The sequence below is a fragment of the Macaca nemestrina genome, chromosome 8 (genome assembly GCF_043159975.1).
Source record: "Macaca nemestrina isolate mMacNem1 chromosome 8, mMacNem.hap1, whole genome shotgun sequence".
NCBI lineage: Eukaryota > Metazoa > Chordata > Mammalia > Primates > Cercopithecidae > Macaca > Macaca nemestrina.
In genome coordinates this window covers 58,907,814-58,919,189 of record NC_092132.1, presented here as the reverse complement: position 1 = coordinate 58,919,189, position 11,376 = coordinate 58,907,814, and the positions used below count along the sequence as shown (strand labels likewise).

At 35.9% G+C, this 11,376-nt stretch overlaps 1 protein-coding gene across 5 annotated transcripts in view; it reads left to right on the top strand.

The window, feature by feature from the left end:
• LOC105477150 (WW domain containing E3 ubiquitin protein ligase 1) overlaps window positions 1-11,376 on the top strand; it is a 124,160-nt gene that overhangs the window by 74,738 nt on the left and 38,046 nt on the right. For all 5 annotated transcript variants that reach the window (XM_071068024.1, XM_071068028.1, XM_071068026.1 and 2 more), the window contains 3 exons: window positions 5,551-5,646; window positions 7,932-8,106; window positions 11,050-11,104. In XM_071068024.1, the coding sequence (XP_070924125.1) occupies window positions 5,551-5,646; window positions 7,932-8,106; window positions 11,050-11,104 (326 nt within the window). The remainder of the gene's footprint in view (window positions 1-5,550; window positions 5,647-7,931; window positions 8,107-11,049; window positions 11,105-11,376) is intronic.

The following is an 11,376-nucleotide window of genomic DNA, read 5'->3' as shown; positions in this document are numbered from 1 at the left end:
TAGAACAAAAACACTGAAATCTGGAAGTGATCTAACAAGATCAGCAAGTAGCATTGTGCTTGGAACGTAAGTGCTTACTGAATATTTGTTAAATGGTAAATTAGAAATACTTGAAGTTAGCTCAGGATAAAACAGAAAAGGGCTTTGTAGCCCGTTATATGGATGAAGGGCTTGGTTGTGTTTATTTTTTCCCCCAATATTAAAACTGTTTCTGATTACAAAATTAAGACATGACCAAATACGATATGTAAGTCATATAGAAATATTAATACTTCTTAAACTCACCAGTGAGAGTGGTGTCTATATACATTATTCCAGCAGGAAATATTTGAGAGCCTTGTTCTAGGCGTGTGCAGCAGAGCTAGAGAACCCGAGGCTCTGTTGTGTAGCACCTGTTGTATAGAGCTTGTATTTCAGTGGGAAGACAAACAGCGGTCTTCTGTAAAAAAACTCATTGAGTAATGTCCGGTAGTGACAAGTTCTATGAGACAAGATAAAAGTGGATGAAGAGGCTAGAGAGCAGCTATATACATTATTATTTTGCATAAAATATTTTCATAAATAGGATCATACTGTGTATAGCTTTTCAGTTGGTTTAAAAAAACAACTTAGTCATATTTCCAAATCAGTACAAATAAATTCACACATTGATCAAATATTTAATTGACAAATATTTATTAAACTCTTTGTCTGTGGCAGTCTCTGTGCTAGGTGCTGTTAGTATACTGATTAGCAAAACAGATGAAGGTCCAAACTCTGTGGAGCATATGGTCTAATATGTAGGTCTCCCTTAATTCTTTTGAATGGTTTGTAGTGCTTCCTTGTGTATTATTTATTGCTGTATAATAAATTACCCCAAAACTTATCTCACATAGTTTCTGAGCGTCAGGAATAAGGAAGTGCATTCGCTAGGTGCTTCTACTTGGGGTTCTTATGAGGTTGCCATCAAGCTGTTGGTGGAGGCTGCAGTCATTTGGAGGATGGTTAAGTGCACCTCAGTTAGCAAACCCAAGAGAGCTGGATTCTGGCCTGTCATTGGGAAAAGCTCAGAATACGCATTGGCAGCATCGGATACCTTTGGAAGTGGTAGTGAAGATGACACTGTAAATGGCAAGATTGAATGTTTGAGAAACCCTAATTCCCTTCCCTGCAGCCAGAACTTCTGCTCTGCCTAGGGGTTTCCTCACTGGAAATACTTGACGCTTGGGAACACCAGGCACATTGGAGGTCAGAAATACTGTCCTAAATCAGCAGACATAAGTGAACCTTTGAAAGGTTAATAAGTAAAGAAGGTTGTAAAGTAAATTTTCAAATATACACCCAACCCAGATCCCAGAATATTGACACCCAGGATTTTACCTCTTCACCCAGGAGACTGACAGTATCTTCTATTGAAGACCTCCCCAAAACACTGAAAATACTAGTATAGATTGTTCTCTAACAAAACAGCCCCACTCTTTATTTAATCCCGCAATCCACAAGCCCCACCCAGGCACATAAAACTCCCAGTTTTCGGTGCCCTTCTCATTAGACATCTGAGGGAAACCTCTTAATTTGAAAGATAGATATCAAAACAAACAACCTAGAAAATACTGTTTTAAGATACCAGACTAGGGCTGGGCACGGTGACTCCCGCCTGTAATCCCCAGCACTTTGGGAGGCCTAGGCGGGCAGATCACGAGGTCAGGAGTTCGAGACCAGCCTGGCCAATATGGTGAAACCCTGCCTCTAATAAAAATACAAAAATTGGCCAGGCGTGGTGCCACGTGCCTGTGGTCCCAGCTACTCAAAAGGCTGAGGCAGAAGAATCGCTTGAACCTGGGAGACGGAGGTTGCAGAGAGCCAATATCGCACCACTGCACTCCAGACTGGGTGACAGAGTGAGATTCCATCCAAAAAAAAAAGAGACTATTTTAATATCCTCTGAAAGATAAAAGTAGATATGACATACATAAAACAAGAACCCAGTGCTATAAAAATGGAATACTCAAAGGACTAAAAAACTCTTGGAAATTTAATTCAGTGGAAAGTTTGACTGATAAAGGTAAAGAAATTTGCCAGAGAGTAACACATAAGGATCAGTTCAGATAGTCTGATAAGAAAAGTTCTAGAAAGAGAGAAAATAGGAGGAAGTCCTTAACAAAATAACAAACACAAATTTCTTTATTGAAGAATAGACACAAATTTCTTATTGAAAAGGCTCACTAAAAATCCAGGATGATAAATGAAAACATTTATTTTAAGACAATTGGTTGTGAAAATTTTAGTACATTTGGGCCAATTAAATTCTAAATATTTTCAGAGATTGAAAAAATAAAACAGGTTTCATAATAATCAGAATGGCATCAGATTTCCTAGAATCAACATGAAAAGCTAGAAGACAGTGGAAGACAGTGAGTCCATGCCTTAGATGCGGAAGGAAATTATACCCAACATATGATCTGTATCTAGACACAGTGTTTAGTGTTTGCATAGAATAAATACAATTTTTCATATCCTAGGTTTCCAAAAGTTCACTTCTTATGTCTTCTTAGAAAGCTACTAGGACTTGTGTTTTCCCAAAACTAGGTAGTTAAAGTAAAAGATGTTGGATGCAGGAATTAGAGGGTCTGCTAGGAGAGGAGTGAAAGGAATGCCTGCACAATGATGAAGGAAAGCACAGAGTGGCCTCAGACAGCAGACAGTCTAGACTAGAAGCTAATCAGAAGACAGGTGCAATCATAGAACAGCTAACGAGCTTGAACCTTTTAAGAGATTTATGCAATTGGAAAAGTATTTGGGGTTTAACGATAAGAATGTAGACAATAAGCAAATGGAAGTGGAGATAATTTTTCTAGCTAATAGTATTTTTTTAAAAAAGAAATCGGGGTATGTTCTGTGCTCAGCTGTGGGGAGTTTATATAGTCATAATGATAACTGTAAGGGAAGGTACAACATATGTATATATTTGGAATGGTTGTGAGTAGGGTAAGTGTAGATGTGTGTGTGTGCAGGAGAGAGACCTGCAGCTTCACCTTTCCTAGTAAAATGTCAATACATTGTGTTTGAAATTAAACAAGTTACAATAAATCAAGGAAGTTAATAAGTAAAAGAAGTAAATACCAAAAAAAATGGACTGAAACAAAGTTGAAAATGTTGCCTTGGGGAGTGGAAAATGAAGTGAAAAAGACAGTAAGTACTGTTGTTTTTTGCAATAAGTCTCATAGACTATATGACTCTGTTTAAACTATGTGAAGGTATATATAATTATATAGCTATGAAGGTATATATTAAACTATCTGGAAGTATATGTAATTTTGATAAAAATTAAAGCCAAATTAAAAATAGTAAAGGATATTTGTGAAGAAACAGTTGAAACCAGGAAATTTTGCTATAGGATAGCAATAAAAATTCAAGGACTGTGTATGGGAATTATTACCTAAAAATAGCAAAAGTGAAACTTGATCAGGTTTTTAGGTATTCATTTGGTTTTGGTAGTTAAGCTTTCATACAGAATAGCCCATTGGTACATGTTAGACATACTCCTGAAAGGCCTTTAAAATGAAATTTTATATTTAACTCCTTTCCTGTGAGCTTTTTATATAAGCAAATAAAGTTAATCATAACTTTCAGATTGTCTGATTTTAGTGAAATGCTTTATAAGGAATATCTAAGTTTTTACAGTACTGAATATCTTGAGTGTTCCAGTGTAGGATATAATAGGCAAGTTTAATAATTTTTGTGATCCTAAGTCAGTTCTGAACTTGGGAATCTTTATTGTTTATGGTTACTACTTAAGCGTTTTGTGACTTAGGTTTGTTAGATGCAGACTAAACAAATTTTTTAATTTTTTGTGTGTATTTGTCATCTTAAGTATGTATGTGTTTATGGGTGCAAACTAGGGAGTAGTTTCAGTATATATAGTTATCGTGTATAAAAATAAAATAACTTCGGCACTCTTAATAAAATAAATTTAATTGGGTTCTTTTTGGGGGGGTTCTCACAGATTGACTTAATATTTGAAAATATAAATTTACCATATTAACAAATAATAGGGAAAAGCGATTTGATCCTCAAAACTTTGCAGATGGGGAAGGAAGGTAGGAGGGAAAAGTGCTGGATTCTTTATGGGAGATCCTTGAGCCTCCCTCTTGGTGCAGGACAACTTATCAAAACTCACCATTCCAAGTTAGGGCTTCTTGATAAGCACTCACATTTAAAAACAGAATCTCTTATTGTGAAACTTCACATACACACAGAAAAGTACTTTCCTTCAAAATATATAGATGAAGCTGATTTCTCACAAAATACACATTTGTAACCATCACACAAGTCACGAAAGAGAACATTGACAGCACCCCAGGAATACTCTCTCATGTCCCTTCCGAAACACTACCTTCTTGAGTTCTTGTGTTAAAGAAAAAGGAAAATATTTTCTGGTTATTCTATTTTAAAATTGAAAACAAGAGTCTTAAACTCAGAAGTATGAGTTTTTGTTTGTTTATTTATTTATTTGTATTTTATATTTTTAAGACAGAGTCTTGCCCTGTCGCCCAGGCTGGAGTGCAGTGGTGCAATCACGGCTCACTGCAACCTCCACCTCCTGGGTTCAAGCAATTCTCATGTGTCAACCTCCCAAGTAGCTTGGATTACAGGAGTGTGTACCACCATGGCTGGCTAATTTTGTGTGTGTGTGTGTGTGTGTGTGTGTTTTTAGTAGAGACGGGGTTTCTCCATATTGGCCAGGCTGGTCTTCAGCTCCTGACCTCAGGTGATCCACCCTCCTTAGCCTCCCAAAGTGCTGGGATTACAGGCATGAGCCGCCATGCCTGGCCCACCAGTTTTTATTTTTAAAAATTATTTTTCTATACCATATTAAGAAAAGACTGAAGAGAAATTAACAGGAATCACAGAAGAAAAAATGAGAATGGTAGAAACGAGAGATTGAGAGTCTTCAAAATAGAATGTGAAAAAGATAAAATGTAATTTCCATAAGTTCTGAGACCTACCAAAACGAAAATTGGGATAGATATGCACAAAGAAAAGACACTGTGCACACAGATGAAAGAATTTTCATGGGGCAGTATCACCACATACTTCTTTAAGGCTATTTCGGCTAAAAATCTTTTAGATGGGTACTTTTGAAATTATAGCAAAATCAATGTATTACTTCATAGACATTTTGTGCCTTGGATTTAATATTAAGCTGAAAGTTTCTTTATTCTTGATTCAATTTCTGCTTTCTGATAATTTGGAATTCTATAAGTAACTTTTTAAAATGTGGGGTATTGTATTCCTTTTCTGCTAACTATACTTTTTGAGTTTCCAATACTGTAATAAAAAGGGAATAATTAAGAGGTTAAAAAAGTACTAATAATTGAGAAAATGAACACTTATGTATATATATAATAGCCTTTATATATAGCTGTGTATGTGTGTTTATAGTTTTTTAATGTAAAGCTTATCTGTAATTTTTCTGATTATAAGGAAGAGTCATTCAGTCATTCTGATTACTAGGAAGATTGTCTTAGTGTGTTGTCTCTTACTGTTATTTTTGTATTTTTATTAAAGGTGGGAACAAAGAAAAGATCCTCATGGTAGAACCTATTATGTGGATCATAATACTCGAACTACCACATGGGAGAGACCACAACCTTTACCTCCAGGGTAATATAGCATCTTTGTGCATCTGCAGTTATATTTTATCACATATGTGGTTTTCACATTCATTTAGTACAGCATAATTTGATTCTTTCATTCTGCATATATTCAGTTTCTTTAAATTTCCTTGTATAAATAATGAATGTTCAGTCAATGAGACTAGATAGTCTGTAGGGCTTCTTCAAGAGACTGTCAAGCATTGGCATGAGTTACTGAGAGAAGTTGCAAAATTTGGTCAGTTGTCCTTCCTTGTAATTTTTTTAAGGAAAGAAAGGTAACATTTAGGACAGTTTATATGTATGGTTCTGCAAGGATAGTGATCTAAAGTATGTTATTTCATAAGATTTAATGACTTAAATATTAAAGTGGCCCAAAACTATAATCTACAAAGGTCTCCATGAGTGAACTTATGCCTAAAATTGTAGAAAGTTTTAAATTAATAAAGTTTTTATTACATACTAAAATTCATGCTATTAGGCTGTCATTCAAGGCCATTCACAAACGAGTCTTCCTTTACTTTTGTATTTTTTCATAACTGTCTACATAACTGCACTGATAGCTAGTCGAATTGTACTATTTGCATTTATTTATCTCACACATTCTGTGTGTACCTGAAGTATATTTCTTAAGATACTCAGATTTCCCTTCCAGATTCAATTTAAAGCCCACCATTATAAAACACATTCACAATCTAGAAAATTTAAGGCAGAGAAATGTTATTTTTGTGGGATATTTCTCTTTTATGGAACAAAGCACTCAGGCCTTGATTCTACAGTATTAAATGAGAACTTATTGGAAAACATGGCGCCGATATTGCAATATAGCAAACCAGAGTTCATTTTAACTCTGACAGGATCATCAAGTTATAGTCATTCATTTAGCCCATTCATTGAGTGCCATGACATGGGGTTTATTTCACTGAAACTGTTGTCCAAAAATTAGGCAGAGGTTGTCTTTAATTTCATCTTTAGCGTCTATTATTCTCTTTGTGACCCCATTGTATTTTTAGTAATAAGTTTAAGGAATTTATAATTGCTTGCTGAAAGGAGTTTACAATCATTTCATGAATTAATGATAAAAATTGGTTTAATAGATCCTACATGTGTAGAACAGGTGGAAGTTGGCATGAACCCTCAAGGATGAGTAGAATTCTAGTTGGTAGAGATATAGGGAAGGGTATTCTGTGAGGCAAAAGCATGACAAAATTCAACTCATGACACCCTTGGAACCAGCAAATAGTTGGTTAGACTCTCACGTGAGACCCTTGTAGGATCTCAGGGAGATGAGACTGAAAATGTGGACAGTACATTTTTATGCCATGCCAGTGATCCATCGTGGGTGGAATGACATGGAGTCCACCTGTGTTTCAGGAAGAAAATTGGCAGCAATATAATGGCAGGAAGGTGAGTTAAAAAGTAATAAAAAGAGTTCAGTTAACTCATCCTGAACATGGGTATTGGCTATAGAGCAGATTGCTTGGTATACAGCAAGCACTGTCAGTAAATGCTTATCAAAGAAAGAAGGAGAGGCCGGGCACGGTGGCTCATGCCTGTAATCCCAACACTTTGGGAGGCTGAGAGGTGGGAGGATCACCTGAGGTCAGGAGTTCAAGACCAGCCTGGCCAACATGGTGAAACCCCGTCTCTACTAAAAATACAAAAAATTAGCTGGGTGTGGTAGTCTGTGCCTGTAATCCCAGCTACCCAGGAGGCTGAGGCAGGAAAATCACTGGAACCTGGGAGGCAGAGGTTGCAGTGAGCTGAGATCACGCCATTGCACTTCAGCCTAGGTGACAAGAGCGAAACGCCATCTCACAAAAAAAAAAAAAAGAGAGAAAACGGATAGCCAGATTGATACTGAAACTGTTCTTTCAGTGGCCTCTTTTTAGACAGGTTTTAGAAATTATATTAGGACTAATGCTCTCCCTCCCCTTCAGGGGCTTAAAACCTGATGGGTTGATAGCTGCAGCAAACGACCATGGCGCATGTATACCTGTATAACAAACCTGCGTGTTCTACACATGTGTCCCAGAACTTAAAGTAAAATTTAAAAAAAAATAAAAATAAGCAACCTCTTCTAGTGCGGGACTAAACATTACAGTGACTAAAGGAAATAAAAAGGTATTAGTCGTAGAATGGGAAGGTAATGTAGCTAAAATAAATAGTTCATAGTTTCATGTTTTAGGTATTTTAACATGTCTTGATATTTAAAGTGAGTGAAGTAATAACTGCTTTTCATTTTCTTATATTGAGAGATTATTGTTTATTTTTATTATTGTTTATTTGTGGTAGTTGGGAAAGAAGAGTTGATGATCGTGGAAGAGTTTATTATGTGGATCATAACACCAGAACAACAACGTGGCAGCGGCCTACCATGGAATCTGTCCGAAATTTTGAACAGTGGCAATCTCAGCGGAACCAATTGCAGGGAGCTATGCAACAGTTTAACCAACGATACCTCTATTCGGTAATTAGCAAATTATAAGATTGTTTACATAACTTCCTCCCTTATTTGTTTGTCCTTCTCTATTATGGTGATTTTTCTTTCCCTTTTTTTTTTTTCTTTCTTTTTTTTTTTTTTTGCTATCCCTTGACCATAATCACATATCTGTTTTGGTGATTTTTAGAAATGGTATAGACTGTGTTACAAGATATTTTTTAATCTTTAATAAATAGTGTTTCTGATATATATATATATATATATATATATATGCACTTTATAATAATTTAAAATATTCTAGTTTAGTAACATAACTTACACACTAAGTTTTATATCCTTACTAAGGGGTAGTTTCATAAATGCAATTCTTCGTAAAATAATATTTTTGCTAATTTTCAATCCTCCACTTTTATAATAATTTTGTTTGCTTTCAACATAACCAGTTACCTTATGATTTTACTTAGAGCCAGTCTCGCAGTATTATAGCTATTCTGATTCTCTTCCCAGATTCTAAGAAGCAACGTTCATCTGTTTTGTCCCATAAGAGATATTTCTAGAACTTGAAAGTTTTGTCCAAAAAGTCTAACACTGTCTGAAAATTTGACCAATTGGGGATTTACTTATTGCCATAAGCAAACATCCGTGAGAGAAGTGGAAAAAACAAAACAAAACTCCTCTGATAAATGGTGTGATCATAGGAGGTAGAAAAGATAAATTTTAAAGTACTGGGCAACTACAGATAGTGTTTTGAGGCACCTTGAGACCTAAAGTGTAGCAGTTAGCAGATAGAAAGGAAGTAGGAAAGAGACATAGAAAGAAAATGTAAGTAACTTCCTCCAAAATCCTGTTACAGTCTGACTCTTTCGACCACCTTTTTTTCAGAGGTTAAATAGTAAGTTCTCATTTGCAGGTTGACCTACTCTCCCGGTTATATCTAGCTAGCAGGGAGGGAGTGGGCAGCCTAGTTTCTATAGCGTTTCCTGCTGCCTTCAATTGCTGGTTCTTCCATGACTTGTACAGAAATCAGTGGTAAGGTTCCATAGTTTAGCTGTATATAGTAATTATACCATATGGTATATATAGTAATATATATAGCTATATACATACATAAAAAGTAATACATATAGCTTTGTTTTTGGTTGGACTTACCTGTACACTTGAAAACCTTTGGTGAACAGGGCAGAATGAGGTAACAGATGCGTATCAGAAGAATGTTATCTTGCAAGTAATAGAATCTCCTTAAACACATTGAGGTTTAATTATCTCAGTACAACATCAGGTCTGGGGTAAAAGTCTAAGTGCTGCATTGACTCAGTAGTGTCATCAAGGACCTGGGTTCTTTCTGCCTTTATGCTCTGCCATCCGTATCACACTTCAGGCCTTTTACTTCGTTTATATGGAACTCTACACTGTGGGCCTCACATCCATAGTCTAGGCAAGAAGAAAGAGAAAGAGGAATTGAAAGGGCAGATGGCTCTGTTGTTGCAAGCCCTTGCCTTTTTTACTTAGTGAAGGATGCCCTTACCATGGCCTCTGCCTATACTTCACTGGCCAGAATTGTTCACTCTACCAGCTCAGCTGCAAGGGAAGGGGAATGGAATGATCTTTATGGCCACGTTTCTACCTCCAACAAAGCAGGGATTTGGTTCTCAAGAACAGGTGGAAGATAAATATTGAGTATAATTAACAGGGTCTGTTACAAGATTATATTCATCAAGATGCATTTACTTTAAGAAATTATTTTTCAGGTAATTATTTTTACATTTGTCATTATTATAAAATTCTTGATAGAATGCTTATATTTTCCTCAGAATATATTTCTAGGTTATAATAAGAATGAAAATATAAAAGATACTAATTAAAAGTTTATTTCTATAAATGGCACTGGAGTTGAGTGTTAGTTTTATTAGTGGGCATTTGTTTTAAAGAAAATTGTGATAATTGGTCTATATTTAAACAAATAATATTGCCTCATTTAAACATCAATTTCCTGTATGTTCTTCTCCCATTTCATCTTCCCTCTATAGTTTAGTATGGAAGGACTGGGAGAGTAAAGTACTGATGCCAGTGTATTATTTTTAAATCATTTTAGAAAAACTAATAATTATTTTGATTAGTTGATAGTCTCCTCTTCATGACGTTTTATGAACTTTGTGTCTTGGCTGGGAGTGGTGGCTTACACCTGTTATCCCAGCACTGTGAGAGGCCGAGGCGGGTGGATCACGTGAGCCTCGGAGTTCGAGACCAGCCTCAGAAACACGGCAAAACCTTGTCTCTACAAAAAATACAAATATTAGCCAAGTGTGGTGGTGCATGTCTGTAGTCCCAGCTACTTGGTGGGGCTGAGGTGGGAGGATTGCTTGAGCCTGGGAAGCAGAGGCTGCTGTGAGCTGAGATCACACCACTACACCCTAGTCTGGGTAATAGAGCAGGAAGATCCTGTCTCAAAAAAACAAAGAACTTTGTGTCTTGAAATTGCTACATTTCCTTATTATGTAGATCGATCGATCGATCTATGTATCTATCTATCTATCTATCTATCTATCTAATAATATAGATCTATTTTTGAGATAGCTTCTTGCTCTGTTGCCCAGGTTGGAGTGCAGTAGTAGTGTGATCACAGTTCACTGCAACCTCCACCTCCTGGGCTCAAGTGATCCTCCCACCTCAGCCTTCCAAGTAGCTGGGACTTTAGGCAAATGTGCCAACATGTCTGGCTAATTAAAAAAAAATTTTTTTTAATAGAGACAGGGTGTTCCAGGCTGGTCTTGAACTCCTGGGCTTAAGTAATCCTCCCACCTTGCCCTCCCAAAGTGCTGGGATTACAGGCGTGAGCCACTGTGCCCAGCCCCTTATCATATTTTTAGAAAATTATTATAAAATGTGATTCTGCCATGCACTTGGGTTATTTCCACTTCCATATTAAAATACTGTTGTTTTATTTCTCTCCCCAATCTTTTCTCCAATCAGGCTTCAATGTTAGCTGCAGAAAATGACCCTTATGGACCTTTGCCACCAGGCTGGGGTAAGCCGTTATGTTTTTGCTAATGATCCGTAAGGGAGATATATATATCTCCATATATATATCCCTTATTTTATATGTATATCTCCCTTATATATATCCCTTAATATATACCCCTTATAATATATAATATATATTATTATTTATATAATATATAATTATTTATATAATATATATTATATATAGAATAGATTATATATTGTATATATTCTATAAGACATATAAGCGATACATATATCCCTGATATATTTTTATATATATTTATATATAATATA